This window comes from Littorina saxatilis, linkage group LG17 (genome assembly GCF_037325665.1).
Source record: "Littorina saxatilis isolate snail1 linkage group LG17, US_GU_Lsax_2.0, whole genome shotgun sequence".
Classification (NCBI taxonomy): domain Eukaryota; kingdom Metazoa; phylum Mollusca; class Gastropoda; order Littorinimorpha; family Littorinidae; genus Littorina; species Littorina saxatilis.
Window position 1 is genome coordinate 41,502,807 of NC_090261.1, and position 17,382 is coordinate 41,520,188.

General features: G+C 40.2%; 1 protein-coding gene and 1 long non-coding RNA gene across 3 annotated transcripts in view; one reads left to right on the top strand and one right to left on the bottom strand.

Moving 5' to 3' along the window:
* LOC138952911 (uncharacterized) overlaps positions 1–5,471 on the top strand; it is a 142,118-nt gene extending 136,647 nt beyond the window's left edge. Inside the window, exon 2 of the long non-coding RNA XR_011451456.1 lies at positions 5,236–5,471. This is a non-coding gene — a long non-coding RNA (uncharacterized lncRNA). The remainder of the gene's footprint in view (positions 1–5,235) is intronic.
* LOC138952907 (uncharacterized) lies at positions 3,012–13,146 on the bottom strand. 2 transcript variants are annotated; one of them, XM_070324658.1, is made up of 3 exons: positions 12,998–13,146; positions 8,989–9,160; positions 3,012–4,448 (listed from the first exon to the last, which is right to left on the bottom strand). In XM_070324658.1, exons 1-3 carry the CDS (start codon positions 13,035–13,037, stop codon positions 3,623–3,625), a joined length of 1,038 nt encoding a protein of 345 aa, XP_070180759.1. In that variant the 5' UTR covers positions 13,038–13,146; the 3' UTR covers positions 3,012–3,622. The 2 variants fall into 2 exon arrangements, with proteins under 2 accessions (XP_070180759.1, XP_070180760.1); XM_070324659.1 differs by lacking the exon at positions 12,998–13,146 and adding an exon at positions 11,331–11,526.
* Positions 13,147–17,382: the final 4,236 nt, after the last annotated feature.

The following is a 17,382-nucleotide window of genomic DNA, read 5'->3' on the forward strand; positions in this document are numbered from 1 at the left end:
ATATATATAAAAAAAAACAAATTCGTTTTTACCGTTGGAAAGTATTTTTTAATAGGCAGTTACAGATAAGAAGCATCTTTGTGTGAGTGTTCGAAGAACAAAACGTTAAAAAAAGTTAGCTTGTTGTACTCGATAAGTTGTATTTGATTCATTGTATGAGATATTGTTAATTGTTGTTATTTATTTGAATGAAAATGTTTGAAAAAAAAAAGATTATTGCCAATGTCATTTTTCTTTGTTTTGACAAAAACGCAGAAAATTTCTTTTGGTTTCTGAACAATCTGCCTATCTCATTTGCGTAATAAGCTGCATACTGCCTATCTCGACGGGTGGCAGCTGAATAAACGTGAGATAAAGACGCACGCACGCAAATCACCTCCACACACACACACACACACACACACACACACACACACACGCACACACACCAGGGGCGGATCACATCATTTTTAATGGGGGGTTTCCAAATTTCTTTTAAGGACAATTCGACGAACGCCTGGAACGATCTTCTTCTTCTTGTCGTTCGCTACATTTCATTTTTGCGATTTGCGTGGATCTATGGTTGGTTAAGGCTGTTCTTAACCAGACGAACCTTTGGTTCGCGAACTAGGTTCGTGGGGTTCGGCGAACCTCAAGACTGGTTCGGCGAACTTGTCTTGGTTCTTAACCAGACGAACCTGAGTTTTCGAACTAGGTTTGGGGGGTTCGCGAACTAGGTTCGTGGGTTGGAAAAGGTGGCATAAGCAATACAACGAGCTTTTTTTCAACCAGCCCTCGCCCAGAGAGGGGACTAATCTAATCACATATTTACACGGATATTAACGTAGAAAAAAAGGTAGAGAAAACAACAACATGTGAATATTTTCACATTACATATTATACACAAATATAAAGCGTCGTATATGTAACGTAGTGAAAACATTGCTGAATACACATGCATGAGTAAATGTGTTATTAAAGCTTTGAGTGTTTTGTGTGGATATAATGAACACTGATGCTTTGGACAAATGAAAATATAATTAAACGAAGTCTTCCATCCCTGTGATTTTTCGTAATTTAACATTAAATACAGTGAAAGGTGTTTTTTGAAAGTATTGAGACTCATTGGGACTCTCACAAATTCCGGGAGAGAATTCCACAGTACGCTACCAGAATAGGCTAAGCTTGATTTGAAGAGATCTATCCTTGGAATTGGGACGTTAAACTTTCGGTTTGGTTTGACTTTAAAGTTTGCAACGAAAGTTCGTGGTGCACGGCCGGAAAGTATTTTGTGAAGGAGCACGCCTTCATTTAATTTAAATCTTTCTTTTAATGGGAGAATCTTAAGTTTCTTATAATCATCAAATACAAGACTGGATTGTTTCAGTAAAATTAGTTTTAGCGCTCGCCTATGTAAACTATACAATGGTTTTAAAATATTAGCACTGGCAGAGTCCCAGATGGTTGAACAATAATCTGTGATGGTTTGTATATATGCGTTAAAGTATAATAACCTTGAGTGCTGATCTAGAAAGTGTTTAATTCTATTTAACTGATATATTTTTTTCTCGACATTGTTTTGCATAACGACCGAACATGATGGGCCCAAGACAAATTATTATCGATATTTACTCCCAAAACTGTATGATCTCCTACCTCCTCTATTGCGTCGTTACCAATTAATATGGAATGAGGATTGTTTCGTATGTTTTGTCTCTTTTGTCTTGTTGTTATTAACATGTATTTGGTCTTTTTATGGTGAAGACTCATGTGGTTATAGGCTACTCCGTCCAATGAATGAGATCATCTACACTGTTCTGCAACGATGAAGAGAGAGAGAGAGAGAGAGAGAGAGAGAGAGAGAGAGAGAGAGAGAGAGAGAGAGAGAGAGAGAGAGAGAGAGAGAGAGAGAGAGAGAGAGAGAGAGAGAGAGAGAGAGAGAGAGAGAGAGAGAGAGTTAAGGGCCGTTGAGATTGAGATCTCCGCAACAGTATTTAATCTTCACAACCTGAACAGCAACTTTTATTTTTTTCATCAAACCCCTTTTTCGGAAGAACAGCTTTTGTGTTTTCTGGGTAGCATTAGGGCACGATATATTATTAGCCAGCGTGGCTTTGTGCCTGCGTGAGTGTATACAAGGGTGTCTGAAGGTTGTAGCCTTTTTCATACCGAAACAGCGTCAATCATTTTGTATTCAACTGCATGGCTGCTCGTTCAGGTGTAACTTTTTCAAGAAGGAATCGCACAAAAGCTGAATAGCTACTTCAGCAAACAAAACTCAACACAACAGACGCACGAAGTTGCGTTGCGACGCGCTACGCCCTCTCGGGTCTCCATGTTCATATGTTTCTTGCACACGAGGGTTCGTCTCCAAGTTTCATAGGCAGCATTCCTTTGTTCAGCTTTTTGCAGCGAAGTTTGTATTGACATTACATGCAGGTTTTGACACAAAAACGATTCCTGAGAAACAGTTGAACAGGTTTTTTTCTTCATGTGCGGCATACCAGAGAGAGATGCGTCGTCGCGTGTTCATTTTATTGACGAATCGGCTTTTGGTTTTATGTATTTTCTTGTGGATTATGTGGATCTGAACAATTATTGATGATAGAGACAAGCTTTCATAAACGATTTTGGGTGTGCAATTAAGAACAATAGATCGTGTCATGTCATTATTTTGTTCTTTTCTCGATGACACCAAAAGGCGTGTTCAAAGAAAATTTCGAATTTGTAAAGGTGGAGCATGCCCGTTCGTGAGTGCTTGTGTGTGTTTATACCTGTGTGTGTGTGTGTGTGTGTGTGTGTGTGTGTGTGTGTGTGTGTGTGTGTGTGTGTACAAAATCATGTGTGTGTTTGTGTGTGCGTGTGTATTAGTGTGTGTGTGTGTGTGTGTGTCTGTGTGTGTGTGCGCCTGTGTGTGTTTATGCTTCTCCTTCAAGAATCTTAACAGACAGACAGACATACAGACAGGTAGTCTGACAGACATATATATATATATCAATGCATTACCAATCATTACACTACCAACACAATGGCATGCACGATACATTTTAATTAATTTTATTTCATTCATGTTTTAAATGCTGTATAATAATTGATCTATTAAATGCCGGTTTACAGTAGTACTATTATATTAAAAATGCTTGGGAAGCCATTCTCGCAAAAAGTGCTTGCTATCGCAGTTTCTCTGTCTCGGTCCCTCTACGTTTTCTACCAGTCGTTGAGTTTGCTCCCCCCCCCCCCCCCAACTCTCTCTCTCTCTCTCTCTCTCTCTCTCTCTCTCTCTCTCTCTCTCTCTCTCTCTCTCTCTCTCTCTCTCTCTCTCTCTCTCTCTCTCTCTAACTTTGCCTGTCAATCGCACGCTGTTGATTACCTTATTACTTTAAGATCGTTGCATCCCTGGCGTGCACGTTCTTACACAACCTGATGTCGAAAATATGATCGAAACTATGTAAGAACATGACGTACCAATGACTTTTTGTTGTTGCAAACTAACAAAAAAGCGGAAACGAAAACACACACACACACACACACACACACACACACACACACACACACACACACACACACACACACACACACACACACACACACACACACACACACACACACACACACAAAATCAAACATAATATACAAATAAAACTTAGGCGCCAGCAGCTACCATTTGCAAATTGGCGGAGGTGAAAGAGTAAATGGGTGGCTGACCAAGCAGCTGCCTCAGGGAATCTTCATTGAGAAAGTGTCGCAGCTGAGGATCTCTGTTCAGCAGTTCTACGTACAAAGGAAGGTTGGGTCCCAGAGATTCTGGGGGTCGCGACGACACGGTTCTCGTGGGCAGTGACGCAAGCTCGAGAATGACGTCATCACACAGCCAGGGGGAGACACCCTGCGAGCCCGCATGATACCTCCTTTGAGAAGTTTGCTGACGCGAAAAGTTCCAGTTCTTGTAAGCTGCGACTCCTGCGAAGCCTCTGTCCGTCTCCCCGAACTTCTTGCCCAGAGAGTGGATCGTCAGTGACGTCACGTGGTACGTCATCACGCCTCTGTCGTCTCGCACCTTGGCGCCCTTGATGCCAGTGATGACGCACTCTCCCCCGGAGCTACTGTAACTTTCGTGAGCGAGGGCCAACAACGGGATCTGGTCATCGGCATCGAGAGGGAGAGTCGGACAATTTTCCCCGATCTCGAAGATTCTGTCAATGGGATCTTCGATGCGTTCCTGAATCAGGACTGGACCCCCTGTGTGAAAATTCCCCTTATATTTGGTTCCGTTTTTAATTAGCCAGCCTCGGCCGATCTTCTTAATGTTTGAGTGGTAAACCGGAACCAGTTCAATTCGGTTAGCAAGATCCGGGCACCTCTGAAGCACGGACTTGGCGAAGTTGTATTTATTGACTTCCGCGAAGACTTGTGCTGAGGCGTTGTCCACCTTGGTGGGGTTTTTGACGACCGTCTTGAATTTGCCATACCTTTTCATCAACAAAAAAGAGAAAAAATAAATTGATGAAATACTAGGATAACAACGAAATTAAATTTGTTTAAACCCAAATTAATATGAAATCAAATAACACAAAACAAATATGGTAAGTAAATCTTCACCTTCTGTTTATAATTTGTTTTCATTAAGTTTTGACACAACATTGGTTTTTTTCTTGGGTTCTATGTAGAATGTGTTGTATTTGTCCAGTTTTATTCTTTACGTTCAGAATTTGGTAGTTTTTATTGTTACTGACACTACTGTCTATTGTTTTGTGAGTATTGTGAAGTAAAAATTAGTTTTGACTAAACAGTAATAACAATACATTACAAAAACAACCACTACCAAGCAGAGCAAAGCAAGGAAACTATATATTGGTGACAACACAGAGACAAGAACACACCAGAACAGGTCGGCGGGGAAAAAAAGAAACTATATATACACACACACACACACACACACACACACACACACACACACACACACACACACACACACACAGAACCCACCATACGTAATATATCCAATGTTGGACATCGAGTGATGAAAACAAATCTATACCTTGGTAGTGCAATAGCGTTAATTATGGATTGTTGTTATCATCATTTACATAAAAACTTATCTGTTAATCCAAACAATGATATAATTACTGTGATGTTCTTAACTACACTTTAACATGGAATGTATGTATGTATGTATGTATGTATGTATGTATGTATGTATGTATGTATGTATGTATGTATGTATGTATGTAGGTATGTATGTAGGTATGTATGTAGGTACAGTCTACTTCGTTTATAACGTCGCCGGATATAACGTCACCCCGTTATATCGTCACCCAAACACCGGTCCCGGCTCAATTCCTTCTTTCCAAGACTATTTTAACCTCGGATATAACGTCACCGGATATAACGTCACCCAGTTATAACGTCACTCATCCATGTCGGTTATAACGTCATATCAATCCCCATATGCAGCAGTTTGCATGGTGAACGACTGTCAAGGCATGTTCATTTACCCTACACGTGTCACAAGTTTTGTGTGTTAACGGTATTCAAGTTTTTCCGTTTTCCCGTTGTTAGAGGCCCAAGGAAAACTAGGTTCAAGGCATAATCATTTTTGCTGCATGCGTTTTGTGAGTTCCTGTTCGAGGTTTTTAATCAAAAGAAAAATGTTTTATTTCATTTCGTTTTGTGAGTTCCTGTTCTATGTTTTTAGTCAGTAACGAAAAATGTTTCATTTCATTTCGCTTTGTGAGTTCCTTACTTAGGTTCCTCAGTGTTCTAGGTTTTTAATGAAAAGAAAAATGTTGCATTTCGTTCGTTTTGTGAGTTCCTGTCTTGGTTTTTAATAAAAAAATTTTTTTAAAAGTTTCACATCGAGCATACATGGTTACTCCTGCGCGAGCGCGTGCGAATGGATCTGTCTACTTCTGTCCTTCAATCACGCTTATATAAAAAAAAAATCGATTATTGAAATGACGGTAGGAGAAGGTCGAGAGGATGAAAACAGACTACGACGTTTGTTTGTTTTTTGGTCCGTAGTATACTGACTACAACTGCCCACGACGAGGAGGCTGAGCTTCACTTTCAACTGGGCGTTGTCGACAGGCTGAGTAGGTCGCTCAGGCTAAATTGTAAAGGTAAACACTAAGTGCAGTGAACCGACAAATTGAGAAAAGTGATACTGCACTCTTAAAGCACTATTATGACTCTACTTGGAAAGCCATGGACGTTATATCAAGTGACGTTATAATGATAAAAATAATACAGTAGTAGTCTAACGAGTATAACGTCCCGCTCACTAGATGTGGTGGAGACGGTGGATGGGGGAAAGGGGGTAACTATGAACCCAAAGTTGTTACTACCAGAACGAATGTGCGTAAAGGTGGGCAGCCACTTTGCTGTTGACGAGAAACTTCTTCGTTAATAATAATAATATAAGTCAAATAGACAGTAATTACGTATAAGGACCCATGAAGTTCTCGTCATTTTTACATTTAGTCAAGTTTTGACTAAATGTTTTAACGTAGAAGGGGGAATCGAGACGAGGGTCGTGGTGTATGTGCGTGTTTGTGTGTGTCTGTCTGTGTGTGTGTGTGTAGAGCGATTCAGACTAAACTACTGGACCGATCTTTATGAAATTTGACATGAGAGTTCCTGGGTATGAAATCCCCGAACGTTTTTTTCATTTTTTTGATAAATGTCTTTGATGACGTCATATCCGGCTTTTCGTGAAAGTTGAGGCGGCACTGTCACGCCCTCATTTTTCAACCAAATTGGTTGAAATTTTGGTCGGGTAATGTTCGACGAAGCACGGACTTCGGTATTGCATTTCAGCGTGGTGGCTTAAAAATTAATTAATGACTTTGGTCATTAAAAATCTGAAAATTGTAAAAAAAATATCTTATCAAACGATCCAAATTTACGTTTATCTTATTCTCCATCATTTGCTGATTCCAAAAACATATAAATATGTTATATTCGGATTAAAAACAAGCTCTGAAAATTAGATATATAAAAATTATTATCAAAATTAAATTTTCCAAATCAATTTAAAAACACTTTCATCTTATTCCTTGTCGGTTCCTGATTCCAAAAACATATAGATATGATATGTTTGGATTAAAAACACGCTCAGAAAGTTAAAACGAAGAGAGGTACAGAAAAGCGTGCTATCCTTCCCAGCGCAACTACTACCCCGCTCTTCTTGTCAATTTCACTGCCTTTGCCGTGAGCGGTGGACTGACGATGCTACGAGTATACGGTCTTGCTGCGTTGCATTGCGTTCAGTTTCATTCTGTGAGTTCGACATCTACTTGACTAAATGTTGTATTTTCGCCTTACGCGACTTGTTATTTCTTCGGACATCAAGGACAGGTCAAGATCTAGCAGAATATGAATGTACGACAGCCATGTGTGTGTGTGTGTGTATGTGTCACTGTGTGTGTGTGTGTGTGTGTGTGTGTGTGTGTGTGTGTGTGTGTGTGTGTGTGCAGGGCCGGACAAGAGGGGGGGCTTTGGGGGCTTTAGCCCCCCCCCCCCCAGCCAAAAAAAAAAAAAAAAGAGAGAGAGAGAGAGAGAGAGAGAGAGAGAGAGAGAGAGAGAGAGAGAGAGAGAGAGAGAGAGAGAGAGAGAGAGAGAGAGAGAGAGAGAGAGCTTAATAATAATAATATTGCAAAAAGCCGCTACCGCCTCATCTGTCTCTATTTTGTTCCTCTCTTTTCCGGATAATTGTAGTAGTATTCGGTAACCTTTGAACCCATTACGGTAAGATTGAAGTCTAGATACTTTCATTCAATGTTTGAAATGCCAAGTAATGTAAACAGACTAACATTGTAAAGTTCATCTTATAGTGGCAAAATACAGTATAATTTGATTTTGGAATGTGTTTTTTTGGCATAAAAGTAGAAAATTTGTTTCGTTGATGTTTATGACAAGCTAATCTTTTCTTCATGCATCAATTCTAAATTAATATGTTAAATTTCTGGTGGTGCTATTTCATTATTTAAATGACTTTTTTGTGCAAGAATAGGATATTTTTTTATGTATAAATGTTAAAATTTCTTCAGCTTCGCCCCTCGACCCCACCGGGGGCCTTCTGCGGCCCCCGGACCCCCGCTTCAACATTTTAGCCTCCCCCCCCTAAAACCGTACTGGTCCGGCCCTGGTGTGTGTGTGTGTGTGTGTCCTTAAAGCTAATAACGTCGGACACTACAATTAAAGACTGAGATTGTCGATTGTCGATGGAACCAGACGGAGCTTGACACTCCAACACTAGCAAACTGTCTCAGAATCAGCATGTAGCCTACAATTCTGTACGTTGATACGATTGCCGAATTTCGGGGAAAATTTTGTGTATACAATTTTGTATTCATGGTCTAGCCAGGTTTTGGAAATACGCAAAGAAGAGAATAGTCCACAATTCTATATATGAGGAAGTGAATTAAAGATTATTGTAATAAGTTAGTTTAAAACTTACAACAATATGTTGTTGTGATTTTTAAACAACACTAATGTTGCACTTTTTCATTTCTGCACAGTTTTATTAAAAACAGTCAGTACTTTAGAAAGGGACATAACTCTTGAACTCCGGATATAACATCACCCGCGCGTAAAAGTGACGTTATAACCGATGAACCGGATACAGCGTCACCGCGTATAACGTCGCTCAAAAACATCCCCCGAGGGGTGACGTAATATCCGGAGTCGACTGTATGTATGTAGGCATGTATGCATGTGTATTGGTGTGTCGGTGTGTCAGGTGTGCAAGAAAAAAGGGTATTTTTATATCATGGGTTTTATGAATTTTCTTCTTTTATTCTTTTATAGTTATTAATTAATGACCTATATGTGCTGATGACTAAATTAATTTCCTTTGTTGGATCAATAAAATGTTATGAGTTATGAGTTATGAGTTATGAGTTATATATATATATATATATACGAAAATACTTACACAAATCGGATAACAGATAAGCAAAAGACAAAAAGCAATGCACAAAAGAACCAAATCAGAACAAAATATCCTACCTCTCCATGATGACTCCCTTGTGGACACGCCATCGAGAGCCGTAAAGTCGTGGACTGGACTCGAAGGAACACGCTCGCGCGAGCGACTGGTTATGGCCGCGAACTTCTCCAGTGTGGCTGTAACTCCGCATTGTCAGGGAAATGAAGTTTTGTCCGAGTTGTGCCGGGATTCCTGGACGAAACGAATTGAAAGATGGTAAAACAGGATGATTATCAGATAAAAAGGAGAAGGAACATCTTGCCATCTAAATCCATCCATCATCAACCAATCAATCCATCGATCCATCAATTCATCAATCAATCAACCAACCAACCAACCAACCAACCAACCAATCAATCCATTAATCAACCAATCAATCAATCAACCAATCAATCAATCAATCCATTAATCAATCAACCAATCAGTCAATCAACAAATTAAAGTTATCAACTCAAAAATAAAAGCATTCTACATGATTAAAAAAAACAAGTTGCGTACGGCGAAATTACTACATTTAGTCAAGCTGTGGAACTCACAGAATGAAACTGAACGTTGTCCGCCGCTAGTGCAAAAGGCAGTGAAAGTGACGAGCCTGTTTGGCGCTGTAGCGGTTGCGCTGTGCTTCATAGCACGCTTTACTGTACCTCTCTTCGTTTTAACTTTCTGAGCGTATTTTTAATCCAAACATATCATATCTATATGTTTTTGGAATCAGGAACCGACAAGGAATAAGATGAAATAGTTTTTAAAACGATTTCGGAAATTTAATTTTGATCATAATTTTTTATATTTTTAATTTTCAGAGCTTGTGTTTAATCCAAATATAACATATCTATATGTTTTTGAAATCAGAAAATGATGAAGAATAAGATGCACGTAAATTTGGATCGTTTTATGACAAAATTATTTTTTTTACAATTTTCAGATTTTTAATGACCAAAGTCATAAATCAATTTTTAAGCCACCATGCTGAAATGCAATACCGAAGTCCGGCCTTTGTCGACGATTGCTTGGCCAAAATTTCAATCAATTTGATTGAAAAATGATGGTGTGACAGTGCCGCCTCAACTTTTACAAAAAGCCGCATATGACGTCATCAAAGACATTTATCGAAAAAAAGAAAAAAACATCCGGGGATATCGTTCCCAGGAACTCTCATGTCAAATTTCATAAAGATCGGTCCAGTAGTTTAGTCTGAATCGCTCTACACACACACACACACAGACACACACACACACACACACACACACACACACACACACACACACACACACACACACACACACACACACACACACACACACACATACACCACGACCCTCGTCTCGATTCCCCCTCTATGTTAAAACATTTAGTCAAAACTTGACTAAATGTAACAACAACAACGCATTCACTTTGACTGCCCAGACAAGGAACTAATCAGACTTCCAAGTGAAATAGTTCCAACAGCAAGTGCTTCACACACGCGAGCCGACTTGGAAATGTTTTTGTTTCTACCGTCTATGGCACTAGCAGGTGTTTCTGTTCTGTTCAGACACAAAGAATTTGAGACAGGTTGAGTCAAGTACCGCTTATGACTAAGTCCCTGACGATTTTTGAGCAACCGCTGCAACGGGCACAGATGAAGTAATCAATAAAGTTGTCTTACTCGGGTTGGTGCGACCTATTACAGCACCAAATAATAAATAGTTAAAAAAAAGTCATCTTGCAAGCAGCAACTGGCTGGTTAAGTCTGTTATCTCAGCCAAGCTCGGCATTAAGCCTGGGGAGGAGCAGGCTCAAAGTTAAGCAGGAAACGCTGTGCTCAACGAACGTAAGACCGCTCATGCAACCCGGTTTTCGCGCTCTCGGCGTAAAGTCAACCCTCAACTTTGAGCTCATTTCCGGGCAACCCACCCCTGTGCCTTTAAAGGTCAGTCTTAGTAGCAGTGATATGCGCGATGTCTTCACTATCACTCACTCACTCAGTCACTCAGTCACTCACTCATTTATTCCATCACTCACTCACTCACTCACTCACTCACTCACTCACTCATTACTCACTCACTCACTCACTCACCCACTCGCTCACTCGCTAGCTCCCTCGCTCACTCACTCACTCGCTAGCTGCTAGCTCACTCGCTCGCTCGCTCGCTCACTCACTCAAGCAAGCAAGCAAGCAAGCAAGCAAGCAAGCAAGCAAGCAAGCAATTGTTATCAACTAGGAAATCAAAACATTGTACAAGCGAACAAAACACACACAACAACACAGCACAAAACAGAGATCTGACGCTTTATCTTTCATATTCCTCTTACATTCTGCATTCTGTTACAACTAGCACAAAATCAAAATGTCAATGTATGCTCAGAAAATGATTCTCACCTGGGAAACGACAGTTACCAGAACGGACCGATCAAGGAAGACATTAACGGTATCCACAATCAAAGACATTAATAATCTTAACTTTGCGTGAAAAGCTTCCAGTGGCGAGTGGTGCACAGACTCTAACTGAGGCGGAATCAACCTGATTCTTTGCTCCAATACCCGCTATAACGCACAATATCCTATTCACGCACGATGAATAGAACGGTTGAGTCAGCCGGTAAAACAGCTCTCGGGAATACCCGGCGAACATTTTCCTGGTATCGAGTGTTTCTGTCTGGCAATAAGGTCGCGACGACCACTTTTTTTAAATTTTTTTATACTTCCTACTGCATTATACAATCCCGTAATTGTTTTGTGATCTGATTTATCTTGTTTGTCCCACCTCGCAGCGTCTCCTTCTTTTCACCTGTACAACTCCCTCTTTTCTTCCTTCACCTCTCATTACCCCCTCACCTCTAACACTTCACCTAGGTCAAATAGGACGTGGATAAATTGGTATTTGGGGTGACCCAATTACATGTTGACTAGTTATGTCACATCTGATTTCTATATAATGTAACCTAGAATGAACAAAGTTGTCGCCTTACACACTGGTTCTTGAACAGTCTGCTAGCTATAATCATGTAATTTATGCGTAAATGTATATGAGTATGCTTGAGTTGTTTATGCGAAAGATTGTGTATCAGTGCGCCTTGAGTCGCCTTGTGGTGAGATATGTGTGCGTTATAAATTCTCGTATTATTATTATTATTATTATTATTATTATTATTATTATTATTATTATTATTATTATTATTATTATTATTATTTTTCATTTTCAACAACATAAAATTAACGGAAAAAATAAAATAAAAAACAAAATGAAAACAAAACTTTAAGAAATAAACGAAACTACCAAAAACGTCCTGGGGGGTAGGGGGGGGGGTGTGGCTGTGGGTAGGCTTGAGAGTTGGGTGAGGTTGGGTGAGGCAGAAGATGGGGGACTGTTTCTGCGAATAATAGCGTCACGCGACACTCCCTAAGTATGTCGCCGGAGAGAACTTACACAGAGTTTAGATTTATAACGACGCTTGTATCACTGACTGTAACTTTTTCGCATGCTGAGTCGCTGCTGTAGTGATGATATCAAGGCTTTTGCGGATGTATGGAATCCTTGAAAACTAAAAAAACCCAGTTAAACATGATGCGAATATCAAAACACTGTGCACATTATTTTGTGTTCGGATTACTTCATTGATGTTTAAACACATTGAGTAAAAGAAAAGAGATTAAACTTTTTTTTAAAAAGATTAAAAAAAATCAAAAAAACATAAACAAAATATTCACGTAAGCCGTTGATGGGAGGATGACAAGAAGTGCCGGTACATGAACCAATTTGCACAGTGATCAGATAAAAAAAAAATAAAAAAAAAGGAAACACACAAACAAACAAGCAACGAGTAAATACACGAAAGTAAATGATCACAGAAATTAAGGGGAGGGGATTTAAACAAAACAACAACAACTCCAAAACAGGACATTACAACGTAGACACCAGGCTCATTTTCCTTCTCATGCAGCTTTCTTACAAAATAATATCTAGCGGCTTAGAGTGATACCTTTCAAACAAAATAATATCTAGCAGCCTAAAGTGATATATATACTAACTCTCACATAACTCTCACCTTTTGAAACAAAGGGCGACACGAGGCAAGCGTTAACCATAACAAATTGTGTGCTACAGACACGTCAGAGGAGTAGCACATTGCTAAATTATTTTAAGTATGTTGGCGAATGATGAGTTGGCAGAAGTCTTGCAAATGTTGAGTAGACAGAAGTCTACGTAGGGATTCTTAGAACGTCCTAGTTTTTATCTTGCAGCGTATAGATATTCGGGTCACACACACAATGTAAACGGATTTTTGGCTTACTTTTTTTTTACATTTTGTTTTATAGGTTACGTTCCGCTTGCAGAACTCGTTCAGCAAAACTTAGATGGAAACCTGAGTACATCCGCCTATCGTCATGCTCAAAAGATAATTACCTACATCGGTTTTGTTTTAGTTTTGAGGAAAACACAAAACACTTCTTTGGTTTCTAAACAATCTGCCCATCTCATATCTAGTTATAAGTTCCAAACTGCCTATCTCAAGCGGTTGATAACATTATACGCGTGTGATAAAGAGCTAACAGCAACATTTTCAATCAACACAACTGCATTACAACCCCGAAAAGGCTTTTGCATACCTTCACATTCTCCAAACAAGTCGTTCTGTATCAAAACGGAAAAGTGCCTCACTCAGAAACGAGAAACCGGCACGGTTGGCCTAGTGGTAAGGCGTCCGTCCCGTGATCGGGAGGTCGTGGGTTCGAACCCCGGCCGGGTCATACCTAAGACTTTAAAATTGGCAATCTAGTGGCTGCTCCGCCTGGCGTCTGGCATAATGGGGTTAGTGCTAGGACTGGTTGGTCCGGTGTCAGAATAATGTGACTGGGTGAGACACGAAGCCTGTGCTGCGACTTCTGTCTTGTGTGTGGCGCACGTTACATGTCAAAGCAGCACCGCCCTGATATGGCCCTTCGTGGTCGGCTGGGCGTTAAGCAAACAAACAAACAAACAAAGAAACGAGAACGGCAGTTTTGCTCACGTAACCCTGACAAAGGTTTCCGATGGTCTGAGAGTTGATAGTCTCTAACATAGCACAGGTACCCTTCCAGTAGCTTCCCTTGTAGTCTCTCTGCAGAAATACCTAACCATGAGTTAGGTATTTTTCTTATGAGCGTGACGCTATGTTAATTACAATAGACGGGTTCCTTTTAAACTCATCATATAATACCTCAACTGTTTGTTTTGTCTCTCGAGTTTAAGGTGTATCTGTGTTACGTGTAACAAGTTATAACGGTGACATTTGCATGGCATTGTCAAATCTAAATTATGAAAAACGTTACATATGTTTAACGTCAAGGGATTCCCTTATTGTCCCACCCGTTGATTCTCCCATTCGTGTTTTATTTTGTTGTAGTTGTAATTCTTGTTTGGGCTGTGTTCCTATTTGAATAACTGTCAACATTTTACAATTTTAATCTGGATTACTCCTTCCTTCTCAACAGCCTTCTTATGTAAATCGCGTTGTAAATTAAAAAAAAAAACCACCACAATCAGCCTATTTTTTCACATGAGATAAGAGCATCTTGCATTTGGTAGATAGATAAGATAGCTGTCGCTTTTTGGGTCCAGCGGACCATATAGGCCAAATCAGGACCCCCTTGCATTAGGTCACATAGAGCAAAACATATACATTCCGGTACACTTTCTCTACAGTTATAGTTTAGTAAAGGACACATTTGTTAATCTGCAAAACTGTGCACAGAGATCAGCCAGGCTGTTGATATTTTTGTTGCATGTAAAAGTTACAAGTAGAAGGAAACACTTATATATTTGAGAAAGCTAAAGATGGGGAAATCTTGGTTCGTTTACACGATCGTTTACACGATAAGGAGACTAGCTTTAACCCACCCCGATATGATTGTATTTCGAGGTCTGAATACGAAAGCCATGCGAAGTCGCTCGCATTGTTTTCATTGCGGATATTCTAGCTGTCTCTTTATCAGAATCGCTGTTCTTCTTTCTTTCTTGTTCATCGAAGCAAGACATTTGCACACACACTCGACTGTACTCGAAAGAAAGATTCTTGGAATATAAAAATAAGACGTACATTCAGGTTAAGCCTGCATAATACGTGGAATTGATATGAAGATAATTCTGTCTTTTTTGTTTGCATGCGAGCATGTGATTGTGATTGTGTGTGTGTGTGTATGTGTGTGTGTGTGTGTGTGTGTGTGTGTGTGTGTGTGTGTGTGTGTATATGTGTATGTCTGTCTGTCTGTCTGCCTGTCTGTCTGTCTGCCTGTCTATCTGTCTGTTGATGTTTTTAAAATTGTTGTTGTTCACATAAGCAACAGTTTGTAAAATTACTTTTAATTTAGTTTCTAGAGCTTTATGGTTTGCTTCTTGATTTGTTCGTTGACTGTCCCTACGGGGGAGGGGGAGAGAGGGATTCTGCCATTGATATTATTTTCATTTGAAATTAAATATATAAATATTGGAATAAAAACCATAGTATCCACTTTCTGTCTTGTCACATTCTTTGTTTTTCATGGTACGCGAGCGACGTGTTTTAAAACGCATAGAAATGCAAGGAATGTATTAAACATTCTCGACAGAACAGACAGGAAAAGCATATGTTTGGAAACCACGGTTATCCATAAAATAAGCTTCAATGGTTAAAATTTCTCGATAAAAATTGAAATATGACTCGCGCAATATGGTATCTATTGGATCGTGGCTTTGAGAAACAGCCCACGGTCGATGAAAAAAACCCATCCTGTCCAGATGACAATGTACATTTATAGGAATAGCTGTGCACAACACTGAATCTGTGTCACCGCGGGGTTCCACACAACTGTCTCGAACGCAGACTGTGTACAACTTGTTGTAAAACAGTATAAATGTTATGCGGTGTTAGCGGTACACCGGGCCCTGGGTAGACAATGCGCACACCTGAACATACACACACACACACACACACACACACACACATGCACACACACACATGCACACACACACACACACACACATGCACACAAATACAGTTCTACCGTTTCAAACATTTACGTATTCTCCACATACATGGAGTAAAAGTCATACATATGAATATGAGTCAAGCACTGTAAAACTGTTTGAGGCAAGTTACTTTTTACTTGGCAGTCTAATTGTTGTCGGCAATATTCTTGTCAGGTCATGCATGTTAATTCTTAAACCGCAACCCGAAACTTACTTTATTTGGTGTTTAACGTCGTTATCAACCACGAAGGTTATATCGCGACGAGGGAAAGGGGGGAGATGGGATAGGGGAAAGGGGGGAGATGGGATAGAGCCACTTGTTAAGTGTTTCTTGTTCACAAAAGCACTAATCAAAAAATTGCTCCAGGGGCTTGCAACGTAGTACAATAGTAGTACAATAGTTACAATAGCAAACCTTACTGGGAGAATGCAAGTTTCCAGTACAAAGGACTAAACATTTCTTACATACTGCTTGACTAAAATCTTTACAAACATTGACTATATTCTATGTATACAAGAACCACTTAACAAGGGTAAAAGGAGAAACAGAATCCGTTAGTCGCCTCTTACGACATGCTGGGTGCAGAGAAATAAGGATGTGGAAAAGAAGACTTTTGGTAAGTGAAATAAAGGTGATTGATCCAGTCAGGTAGAAATAAGACAACAAGAAAAGAATTGGAAAACTGCAGGGAATAGTAGGGAGAGTTTTCTTGGAAGGAAATATAGGTGAAAGGACTGGTAAGGCAGAAATAAGACAAAAGAAGAGAAGTAAAGGGGTGGGGTAGCTCTGTTTAAACGCTCCCGCCGCGTGAAGGCGACCCCATGGGAGCAACCCGAAACTGAATGCATATCATACTGTAGGAAGAACGGCACATCAACATTCCTACCCCCTCTCTGTCCCTCTCCACCCCTCTCCTCCCCTCCCCTCCCCTCCAATCCTATCCCATCCCCTCCCCTCCCCTCCCGTCCCCCACCCCCTTCTACTGTTAGTCCGCCCCTGCCCTACGAACTGCCTCCTTCTCCCAACCCCGAACCACCCCCCCCCCCCCCCCCTCCTCCAACAGCCCCCACCACACACACCAACCACAGAGATATAGACACCAACCCTTTCTTACCGTCCGCGGTCTTGTCAGAGTTTGAAGTTTCGGAGTGTTACATTTTCGAACACGTTTTTTTTTTAAAGGTGCCTTCCTTCCCGTCTAAACGATCATGCACAGATATGTTCAGGGTTTTACATGTGATACGAGCATCCTTCAACTTTATTCCACGCCAAAGGACAAATTGTTTGCTGCATTAATTTCACTTTTAGATGAAGATGGTGTAAGTCGTCAGTCTCGAAATGTATTCAGCACAAAATTATCTATTTCTCAGTACGGCAACGAGCGAGGCTGTAATTTTTTCGGGATGAGTGTTCAAGTGAAACAATATATTGTCCCTTTCAGACAA